Source organism: Prionailurus viverrinus, chromosome A2 (genome assembly GCF_022837055.1).
Source record: "Prionailurus viverrinus isolate Anna chromosome A2, UM_Priviv_1.0, whole genome shotgun sequence".
NCBI classification, from domain to species: Eukaryota; Metazoa; Chordata; class Mammalia; order Carnivora; family Felidae; genus Prionailurus; species Prionailurus viverrinus.
The window spans coordinates 61,675,237-61,686,854 of record NC_062562.1 but is presented as its reverse complement, the minus strand read 5'-3'; the positions used below and the strand labels follow the sequence as shown (position 1 = coordinate 61,686,854).

At 57.0% G+C, this 11,618-nt stretch overlaps 1 protein-coding gene across 2 annotated transcripts; it reads left to right on the top strand.

The window, feature by feature from the left end:
* Window positions 1-930: 930 nt before the first annotated feature.
* Window positions 931-9,950, top strand: CCDC201 (coiled-coil domain containing 201). 2 transcript variants are annotated; one of them, XM_047849762.1, is made up of 3 exons: window positions 931-1,009; window positions 6,525-6,947; window positions 9,238-9,950. In XM_047849762.1, the coding sequence occupies exons 1-3, from the start codon at window positions 992-994 to the stop codon at window positions 9,400-9,402; spliced, it is 606 nt and encodes a 201-aa protein (XP_047705718.1). In that variant the 5' UTR covers window positions 931-991; the 3' UTR covers window positions 9,403-9,950. The 2 variants fall into 2 exon arrangements, with proteins under 2 accessions (XP_047705718.1, XP_047705717.1); XM_047849761.1 differs by having other exon boundaries at window positions 6,525-6,950.
* Window positions 9,951-11,618: the final 1,668 nt, after the last annotated feature.

Below are 11,618 nucleotides of genomic sequence, written 5' to 3'. Positions count from 1 at the left end.
GCACCCCTCCCCTCAGTCCCACTCCCAGAAATGCTTGGGGGGGGTGGAGGGGGGAGGGGGGTGGGATGGGCTGGGGTAGAGTAGAGGAGGTAGGAGGTGGAGTGGAGGGGGTAGGGGGTAGGGTGGGGTGGGCTGGGGTGGGGGTAGGGGCAAAGGCAGGAGGGAGTGGGGTGGAAGACCGTAGAGGGGGTAAGAGGTGAGGTGGGCTGGGGTGGAGGGGGTGGAACGAGGATGGAAGGGGGTGGGGGTGGAGTAGGGGAGTGGGATGGAAGGAGTAGGGGGAGGGGGTGGAGGGTGGGGTGGGTGGAGGAGGTAGGGGGGATGGGGTGGGGTGGGGGGGAGTTCCCAGCAGGGGGTACCAGATGGGGTGGGGGTGGTGGAGGTGGTGGAGGGGCAGGAGGGAGCTCTCAGCAGGGGGAATGGGGTGGGGTGGGATGGGGTGGAAGTGTTAGGGGGCTGGGGCGCTCCGGCAGGGGGGATGGGGTGGGGGTCCTGGGGAGCACTCCCCGGCAGGGGGCTAGCACAGGCCCCAGGAGCCACCCTGATGCCAGTCCGGAGCCGCCAGGGCCCATCTGACAGCCAGTGCCTCTTTGTCCCGCAGGGTTCTGACAACCACCCAGCTCTCCGCTCCCTAGCTCAGGACGCAGGGACACGGACCTTGCCGTGGTTGCCAGGGCGGGGTGACGGTGTCCCCTCTCTAGCTCACTGTAACAGGCAGGTAGACCACCCAGCGCCAGGCGCGCTCGCGGGGCTCAGGTTCCGGCGTCCACGGCCCCGCGGCCCTGACCTCTTCGGACCAGAAGCGCACACAGGTGCGTGGAACCGACCAGGTGGACACCCTCGGGGCTCGGCCCGCCCACGCTCCTCCCTGCGCCTGCGCCGCCACGGGCCCAGGTGGAGGCGGCGCGCAGGTGGGGTCCCGCCCGCGGGTACTTCTGGGACCGGGCTCGTGGGCCCGCGGCCGTGGTGGTTGTGTCCTCGCCGAGGCGGGATGGAGTCTGGGGCGCAGGTAGGCCGTTATAGGGGGCGCTGGGGGCGGGCAGGTCCAAGTCACCGCGCGTCCCCTGATGTGGGGTGCCCTGCGCTCAGACCCCAGGCGCCTTCACCTGACACATCAGACAGGTGCCGGGTCCTGCACCCCCGCCCCTCCCCCAGCCCGTCAGGGAGGCCGGGTCGGTCGGTGTCCGCCCCGCGGGGAGCCCATGCAACTCCCGCTCCGCGTGCGCACGGAAAAGCGGGGTGCCGGGCTGGGAGGGGTCCCCGGGGGGGGGGGGGGAGTTAGAGCCTGCCCTCCAGAGCCCTGCGCTGTGGCTGGGAGGGGACCCCTCGGACACTCCCCAGGCCGGTCTGGGCGGCTGCCCCGAGTCTCCCCAAGTCTCCGCTCGCCTGGTTCCCTCTCCAGACAAGTGGGGACCTTTCTCCTGTCCTTGCCCATCTTCATTTGCAGCTAGGTAATGTCTTCCCGTGGTGTGGGGGTAAGGGACTAAACAGATGTGGGTGTCCCTGCAGCCTTCCCCAGCCCCCACCACAGGCTAAGGATGTTTTTGTGTTCTACTAGAATGTTACGTTTGTAGTTTTCCTCAGTTTGGGGTGGGGGGGTGGTGGGGAGGAGCCTGTATCCAAAGCATAGGGACCTTTTCTTATCAGTGTATGAGAAAAACGTGTGTGTTTGTGTGTGTGTGTCCGTCCGTCCGTCCGTCCATCCATCCATCCATCCATCCATCCATCCATCCATCCACCTCAGGGTCTTTGCATGTTTGTTAGGTTTTGGTTTTTTCCTGAGTCTGAGGAGCATTAACCTCTCATTTACCTTTCATGGGAGGTGTAGGCTGTGTGTTTTCATTGAGTACATTGCCGGTTTGTCTTTGCAGAAGTTTCAAATGTATTTATTTTAACTTATTTTCCTTTATGGCTTCTGTGATGTGAGCTATCATTTGAAAGCCTTACTTCTGACAAGATTTACAGAGAAATCACCCATATTTCTTTCCAGTGCTTTTATAGTTCTGTTTGTTTGTTTGTTAACATTGACCACAGAGAAAAGAGGCAGGACCGAAATAAAACAAAAGTGTTCATGTGGGGGTCTCAGAATTGTAGTTCGGGAACAGCCCAAATCATGTCCCCCTGGGGACAGAACTCAGGGTTTTTTTTAAGACAACGGGGAATGTTGGTCTATGTCAGTTTTGGTTGGTGTTGGCTGCAGAAAACTCAGATTGGCTGAACAGAATTGTTTCTAAGTCTCTCACCGAGCAAAGTCCATTATGGTAGTAAGTTGCAGGGTCTTGGGGTGAGTCCTGGAGTTTATGGAGGTTGGCACAGTTCAAAGTTCATGGTTGCACCATGAGAATTGAGTGTGAGCCGCCCCCCCCCATGGCCTCCTGGCTCCCTCTAAACACCCTTGACATAAGCGACCCCATTTCATTGCCCCTCTCACAAAATTTACCCCTTCTATCCATTTGGAATTTATCCTGGTGGAGGATCTAACAATCCAATTTGTTTCAGATTTTTCAAAATTATCCTGTTTTTATTTCTAGTAACCTGTGAATTTTTAAAGAGTATAATACTCAGTCCCTTGTTATTTATTTTCATGTGGGGTACAAGGTAGAGGCGTGGCTTTGCTATTTTTTTAAAAAGTTTTCCTAAGTGACCAACCCGGCAGAACAACGACATGCAGTGGAAAAAACTCCCCTCCCTGCTCATTTGAAGCCCAGCTCCCCGGGTAGTATTCCCACATGTGTGTCTAGATCATTTGCATTGCCCATGTATCGCTACAGACACACACTTCTTTCTGTAAGCTGTCAGCGTGACAGCATTGTCTAATCAAAAATGTATCAAATTCTTCTTATGGAGAAGCATATCAACATTTGGTCGTTTATTGGCTCAGTTTGCTTTCCTTAACAGGTTAGTTCGAAGTAACTTCTGCTAACGAGAAAATGTGTCCCCATTCCCCTGTAGTGTCTTTTTAGTGGAAGCCCCGGTCTGTGCTCACACCCCACGTGTGCCCTGAGCCTGGTCCCTGTATAAAGTAGCATGGCCTAGCGTTTCCCTTTACAAGCGCCAATTGCCTTCATGGGACTTGGATCGTTTCTTTCTCTTTGATCTACCAGGGGCTACAAAAATACATAAATAAAATGTGGGCTTGCCTCAATGACTTGTTTATTTCCATTTCTCCATACGTCTCTGTGGATTTTGCTCTGTGTCGATGCTATGGTATGTGTTGCAAAGGTAATTCCAGAAGGAAAACATTTTGGCTTTTGTTTCCTATCACACCGTGGGGCTGTCTTGGGTCTTTTTCCACGCATTCGGCCTTTTCCAGCGATGACATCAGAGGCACTGCCTGTGTTTACTTGGTCCCTCCCTGCCTGGCCTTTCTTGTCATCCTGCTTTGGATCTTTCAGAAGCCTTCTGTCTCCCACACGGCTTCACATACGGTCCGCAGCTGGACGTGTTTTCGAACCCAACGCCAGCCTGCTGGCAGGCAAGCGTATTCTGTTTGCCTTTGCTGCCAGGGCAAGGGTGCCTGGACTTCGACTACCAAAGAAGATGCGCACGTGGGATGTAGGTGGCGAGGAAATGAAAAGGCGTTTGCCCCCGCTGGTCGTTAAAGCCCGCGCCGCCGCTGGGAGACAGTGCCATTCACCTATTAGAAAGCTGAAGAAGACGTCAGGAGTGGACAGCCCCAGGTCCTGGGAGGGTGCGGAGCCCCTAGAATTCTCCCATGCACCCACGCCACCCGACGACGGGGCAGTTGCGTCGAGAGACCGCTGACTCATTCTCTGGAACAAATCCAGTTCGGGCTGTTTGAGTTCACGTTAATCAATTTCTAAAGCTTTTGCTAAAGGAAACGAGGTGCCAGGAGCAGCCCAGGAGCTACACAGTTGAAGCTCTGTAACCGGCCCCCTCCCAGGAGGGCACTCCAGCCTGGCTTTCTGACTCAGGGGCTGGTGGGGGTGGGGGGGTGTCTCCTGCGGGCATACGTGGAGCCAGACCTGTTTTCTGTTTCCAGCTGGACTTGTGCCTCCCCGAGCCACCCAGTGATGATGCACTCACCTCCTAGGAATGCTCTGATTGCTCCCTGAGGTCAGATTTTGAATGCCCGGCACCCTCCACTGAGCACGTTTCTGCAAGACCCAACCCCTCCCCCCACACTGCTTGCAGACCGTCTCCTGCCCTGGCCTGGCTCTCAGCCCCTGTGGGAAATTCAGACACCTAACTCTGTTCTCACAGCATCTATGCCGTGTGTCTCATTCAGAGAGTCGGGGACGTGGAATATCATCGGTGATTTCACACACCCGTGTGTATCAGGATTCCATTTATGACACAAGAACTTCTTTGCATTCGGGACATGTATTCCGTGGTTTTGTTCTTTGTTACAAATTGCTAACGGGGCAGGACCAGAGAGAGGTTGAAATTGGACTTTCTAGTTTTCCTTGTTTCTCTGTTTGACTTCAACCAGGACGGCCAGACTGCAACCCCACGGGAGACCCAGGGCCCTGGCCCACAGAAACAGACCGCCAACATCTGCCTTGAGCTGCTCAGTGCCGGTGTGATTTGTTAGACGGCAAACCGAAGGCTGCTGTGCGGTCTCCCTCCCCCGCAGCATCCCGAACGAGACAGTGGGAGCATCTGCGCTTTCTTCGAGGACAAGTTTAGCCCTTGACCAGTTCCACATCGTTAAAACACTTTTCAGCTCTGCCTCCCCCCAGTCCCTACCCAATCACGCCCCTTCATGCACGCATCACAGCGGGAATTCAAGGACCACAAAGTGGCAGTGTGGTGCACCGGCCACTGGTGCTGTTTGCCCCCTGTGTGGAAGCCGGTGGACATGCTGCTGCCACGCCTATGGTGCCAGCAGGCTTCCCAGAATGTCGGCATCATTTCGTCTTGGAGATTTTATACACTTGGTCTTTTGAAAGAGTTCTGCTTCCTCCTGCACCCTGTGCGACAACCACTTTCTTAATGGTTTGGGGCAGCACTGTCAGCAATGGACTCTATCACTGGAAACTGCTCTTCCCACCACCGAAAACACACATGGGACGTCCTGCCAAGGGGGATCCAGCTTGGAGATGAATAGTGACTGATGCTGCAGTGAACAAGGCAGTGCTGTCACTTCTTCAGGGTGATGCATTCCTTCCCTTTGGCTACGTGCCTGGGGGTGCAATTGCTGGGTCATTGGTAGTTCTGGTAACCTTCTGAGGAAACTCCACACTGCTTTCTATAGTGGCTGCACCAGTTTGCATTCCCACCAGCAGTGCACGAGGGCTCCCCTTTCTCTGCATCCTCGCCAACACCTGTTGTTTATGTTGTTAATTTTAGCTTCGTTGACAGGTGTGAGGTGATGTCTCATCATGGCTTTGACTTGAGTCTCCCTGATGATGAGTGACACTGAGCATCTTTTCATGCGTCTGTTGGCCATCTGGATGTCTTCTTTGGAGAAGTGTCTGTTCTTGTCTCTTGCCCATTTTTAATTGGATGATTTGTTTTGTTTTGTTTTTTTTCTCTCAAGTTATAGGAATGCCTCACATACTTTGGAGATTATTCCTTTATTGGATTTGTAGTCCACTGATACTCTTCCCCACTCCATATGTGGGATTGGACTTTGAACATGACCTAGCATGGTAGTAGATTGGCTAGATGCAGTGCGGTGCTAATTAACAGCACGAATTGATATGTATTGAAAAGACACACGAGAACTGCTTACAAAAAACAAACTGCTCAATCTGTCACATAGTTTTGATGTGACAGCTTTGCTTTTTTTTTTTAATGTTTATTCATTTTGAGAAAGAGACGGAGTGGGGGAGAGACAGAGAGAGAGGGAGACAGAGGATCCAAAGTGGGCTCTGTGCTGACAGCAGAGAGCCCAGTGTGGGGCCTGAACTCCTGAAATGTGAGATCATGACCTGAGCTGAAGTCAGATGCTCAACCAACTGAGCCCCACAGGTGCCTGACGTGACAGCTTTTCAAGGAGCACTGTGCAGACCATGACTTTATAATGATGATAAAACTATTTGCCGAGTACAGTGTGTTAGCATCTAGAAAAAGCCGTGAGCACAGGAGTGTGAGGGGTTCCACCAAGGCTTTGTTCTGGAGGAAGAACCAGCCCTGACGAAGCCACTGCTGCAGGCCGAGGACTCAGGACCCAGGATGGGGACGCTCTGTGTCCCCCCACCCTGCACACCTGCCCGATGCATGCACCTCCACCCAGACTCCTGCTCCTTTATGTTGAGTGTAAATGTTAAGATGAATTCACTGATGATGTTTTTGCAGTTTTCTCCTGAAAACAAGTGTCTATACGTGAAAACCGTCTGTTTTTTGGTTCTATCATTAAAACCATTCTGACTGGGGCTTGGTTTTGACCAAACAGCAGACCAGGCGAAGCCGGAGGAGTGCGGCCCGCCCTGCGCTGGGGTCTGTCTCTGGGCGGCGCACTCCCCACCCAGGGGCACAGGCCCAGGAGGAGGGTGTGCCCTTGGAGGCTCGCTGCCGTGACCTTGTAGAGAAACGACCTCCGTGCTCCGTTTCCACAGGTGTCTGGGCTGAAGTCCACCGCAGAAGATGAGGGTCCTTCTTCAGTGACGAGTCAGCTGTCCCCGAGAAACGTCCCAAAGCATAGCACCCCCCGGGACACCACGCCCAGCCTGCACAGGAGGCCACCGGGCCACGTCCCCTACCGCCCGGAAGGGAGCCCCGTGGCTGAGTCCCCGCTGCCTGAAAGCCTTTCCTGGAGCACCATGGCCACCCTCCGGAACCTGCAGCTTTCTACCGTCTGGCCGGCACCCGCCTCCGACCCCTGGGATCCCGAGGAAGATCCTTCTACACCCGCTTTGGTCACTCGGACGCAGCGGCAGGCAGAGTCCAGGGGAGCACGGAGCCGGTCTCCACACTTGAGGTTGCCCGGGGTCCCCAACACCTCGGGGAAGAGAAGGAGGGACCCAAAGGAGCTGGCGGCTGTGGTAGGATTGTCCTGACCCCAACCCTGTCCCTGTGCCCCTGACCCTGTCTCTGTGCCCCTTTGTCCCTTACTGTGTCCCCACCCTGACCCCAACCCTGTCCCCGACTGTGTCCCTGAACTGACCATGTCCCTGTGTCCCCACCCTGACCCCAACTCTGTCCCCAACTGTGTCCCCGACCTGACTGTGTCCTTGAGTGTGTCCCCGACCTGACCCCAACCATGCCCGTGTCCCCAACCTGACCCCAACCCTGTCCCTGTGTCCCTGATGCTGTCTCTGTGCTCCTGACTTTGTCCCTTACCGTGTCCCCACCCTGACCCCAACCCTGTACCTGTGTCCCCGACCTGACCCTGTCCCCGACTGTGTCCCCACCCTGACCCCAACCCTGTACCTGTGTCCCCGACCTGACCCTGTCCCCGACTGTGTCCCCACCCTGACCCCAACCCTGTCCCTGACTGTGTCCCCGACCTGACCCCAACCATGCCCCTGTGTCCCTGACCTGACCCCAACCCTGTCCCTGTGTCCCTGACATCCCTGTGTCCCCAACCCCTGTCCCTGACTGTGCCCTTAGCTGGACACTGGCCCTGTCCCGGCTTAGCCCCACCCCATCCCCACCTGGGGGCTCAGGGCCCATGGTGGTGGCTGTGACCTGAGAGAGGGCAGCTACCCTTCCCTCACTGCTAGACCTTTCTGATGTCCTGGGCCTGCCCCACCTGCTCTGAGGGGTCATGTGACCCCGTGGGGAGCATCTGTGCCCCCCAGTTCCCATCTGCTCCCCAAACTCTTGAACACGCTGCCATAAATCCTGCTGGCCTTCTTAAGGTGGAGTGGGTGAGCCCAGGAAGCTGTGGGCTCTTTCCTTGTGGCTCAGTGCAGACCCGGGGCCTCCCCCCATGTTCCCCTGGCCCCCAGGGCCCCTTTCCTACTGTGAGCTCTGCTCCCTGGCCCACAGCAGCGTCACCCTCTCCTCTGACGCCCTTGTGTTCTAGAAGGTTCTGAGAAGGGTACTGTGGGGCTTCGGCTGGCTCCAGCTGGCCTGTCCTGCTGACCAGAGGTGGGATGTGTCTGGTGGACAGTGGGCCTGTTGGTTCCCTGGGGGAAATCCCCACTCTGCCGCCCTCAAGGCCCTTGTCCCCCCCACATCTGCTGGAACTCAGGGGAAGTCGGGTGTGGGGTGGCCTGGGCAGTGGCTTTCTCCTCTTACCCCTCATCTGCCCTCGAGAGGGGTGCTGGGGTCCACCTTCTGAGGTCACCGCGGGGTGCCTGGCCTCTCCCGCTGGCTCCTCTCTTTGGCCTTTCAAACCCCTGTGCTTGGCTCCGCTCACGTCTCTGGGGCGTTACTGGGGGAGGGGGAGCTTCCCTGGTGCCCCCGCCCGCCTTCTGTGGTCGCCTGGTTGCAGTTGGGAACCCAGCCTCGCAGGGCTGTGTGGAGCTCTATGCGCGTGTCCCCGCAGGCCAGTGGTCCTGCCTGCTGCCAGGAGGGGCGTGAGCCTGGCCAGAATATTCTGGGGCTGACGAAGGGAAGGGGCCTGAGGGTCTCCCTGCGGGGCGGATATCGCGATGGTCACAGGTCCCCACCTGCCCCCAGAGATGGGGCAGCCCTCTCAGTGCAGACACAGAGCTCCCAGCTGCGCTGACTGCTCTGGCTGGTGGCCCCGCCCCGTCCTCCGGTTCCACCATCTGCCCCCCTCCCCCAGCACGCCAGGGCACCAGCCTCTCCTGCTCCTTATTTACCCCCAGAGGGTTGTCACTATTTTTTACGTTTTGAAGCAATTGGGAGGGCCTGCCATGGGGGCTGAGAACTTCCAGACTTGTCCTCTGTGGCCCGGCCCCAGCACGCCCCCCATGTGGTCTGGCTCAGCTCCCCCGCCCCGGCTCTGCTTTCTAACAGCCTGAGCCCCCCTTGTTTAGAAGCAGGGCTCATCCTGTCCCACCTCCCCACTCCCCGACCCCCAGGTCAGGGGGCCTCCCTGCCGCAAGCCTGGACAGTCACCTGTCTGCCCCAGGCCGATGGTCCCACACAAGCCCAGCTGGCCCCCCAGCTGCCCCTCTGCACCCTTGTCAGACCTGGCTCCCTGGTCCTTACCCACCCCTCCTGTCCCCACACCAGGATGCGGCCCTCTGGGCGGTTGGGGCACGTGGGAGCAGACGGACCGGGTGACCAGGGAGCCCAGGGGGGCAGGGGTCTGCAGCCTACACGGGGCACCTGCTGGCCATACGAGGCTCGTCTCAAGCAACAGCCAGGGCTCCTGCAACGTAAGCCTTCTCAGGGACACCTCTCCCCCCACAGACAGAGCGTGTGAGGCAGTGGGAATTCAGGCTGCTTCGGGACATCGAGGAGGCCACTCATCACGAGCTCACCATCGAGGACGACTGCATTTTGGGGCCGGGCCAGGAAGCACTGTGTTCTGGGGCTCCCGCGGCCAGCCCTCCATCCACTGGCTTCAAACCCTGATCCTCGGTGCTCCCCCGGGCCTCACCTTGACCACTTCCCTCTCCACTGTGATGCTTGGGTTGGGTGGGGGGCAAGTTAAGGCTCCCGTAACTCCGATCCCATGCGAGGCCCTCAGAAGCACCAACGGAGAGCAGGGGATGGAGGGAGCAGGTGCCCCTGCCCCCGGGGGTTCCCCAGGGCCACCCAGGGACCAGGGAGCGTGGTGAGCTGCTCCCCCCCCAACACAGAGCTGGGGCCACACTCCCAGCAGGCTCAAGGTGCATTCCGGGGAAGTCAGACACCGCGACTCACCGGGAGGTAGTTCTGGCAGTTCAGGCGCTGGTTTTATGGGGGTGGTGAGAATTTAACCCCCTATGGTAGTGCGTTCCTGGGGCTGGGGTCCCACCAAACAGATGCGGGGGGTGCAGGCCCTCTGTCGAGAGGAGGGAGCGGGGCGCTTGGGGCCCTTCAGCTAACACACAAAACCACCTGGACCTCCCAGTCCAGACCATCTCGGGCACAGCTTTGCAGGATGCTTCATGGTTATAAAAACAGAGCTCGATTTTATTCTTATAAATGTGTTCATCCCCACTCTGTTTTATTTTTTAATATTTATTTTTGAGAGACAGGGAGAGGGAGACACAGAATCTGAAGCAGCTCCAGGCTCCCAGCTGTCAGCCCAGAGCCCGAAGCAGGGCTCGAACCCACGAACCGTGAGATCATGACCTGAGTGGAAGTCGGACACTTAACCGACTGAGCACCCCCCCCCGCACCCCTAAATTCTTTAAATCATCTGAATACAGTAGGGGTATCTCATTTGTGGGGTTTTTAAAAAGCAAGGATTTGAAATAGTGGATAAGAACAGCATGTAGCTAGGCTGGACGAGGATGGCGGTTCTGGCGTTTATTCTGAGTCGGGAACAATCCGGCATTTAACATGATGCTTTGAATTGTGGATACCTTCTAAACATGCACAGTATTCGGGGGCTTTCTGTGCCAGTCACAAATGTGTAGAGATGTGGAATACGGTGTTTTAAATCAACAAAAGGAAAAAGCATACAAAAAACAATATTTAAAAGCATGATGGGAGAAACAAGTTCAAATATAGCAATAATCCTATTTTCTAAAGGGAGCTTAAATTTCCCGGTTAACAAAGAGGTTCTGACCTTGTGATCTTTTTAACCCCGGCACGTGACACTGTAGAGCGTGGTTACCCCAAGGGAGAAGGGGGCCCGCTCGTGGGGGCGCGTGAGGGGCTCTGGGGCCGGAAGAACCACTGCCGGCGTGCGCGGTGGCCATGGGGTGCTTCGCATCGTGGATACAGAGGGCAGGTGTCTCCCTGTAGGTCCTGGAGGCCACACCAGGCCCGGGGCCCCAGGAGGACAGGGGACATGGCCTGAGAGGAAACACCTGGGCGCAGGCATGGAGGTGCCCCTGTCCCAGCCACATGCGGAACTTTCATGGATGGGAACGCACACCGTGCGGGAAGCAGGTGTGAAGGCAGAGACGCACCAGACATGGGAGCAGCGTCAGGGGACAGTGGTGACATAAGAGGATGCCACACAGAGAAATACCCAGCAGATAACGTGTAGGAATTAAGAACAGGGTGAGAGTGGGGGTGCCCGGGAGGGCTCAGTCAACTAAGCATATGACTTGATTTCAGCTCAGGTCATTTTCTCTTGGTTTGTGAGATCGAGCCCCCAGTTGGGCTCTGTGCTGACAGCAAGGAGTTCTGCTTGGGATTCTCTCTCTCTCTCTCTCTCTCTCCCTCCCTCCCTCCCTCCCTCCCTCTCCCCCCCCCTCCCCTGCTCATGCTCTCTCTCTCTCTCTCTCTCTGCCCCTCCCCTGCTCTCAAAAAATAAAGAATAGGATAACAGAAGTGAGCAATCCCACAGGAGCCCTGGAAGATAAAATCGAGGGCATCTCCCACAAAGAGAGTAAACTTGGAGAAAACAATGGCTGAACCAGCATCCAGTATCAAAATCCTAGGAGGTCAGACATGAGGACAGAGAAACGGACAGGCACTGCACATCAGGCTACTCATCCAGGACAGTTCCCAGCCACAAACACCTCCCACCAAGTTCCGAGGACGATCAGGAAGCCTGCCGGGTCCTGCTGCCTGGGGACCCGCCGTGTTCTCAGTATTCAGGGAACCGACTGCCAGCCTGGAATCCCAGTTCCCCATACAAACACCCCAAGCGTGCCCCCCCCCCCCACACCTGATCCTGACGCGGCAGG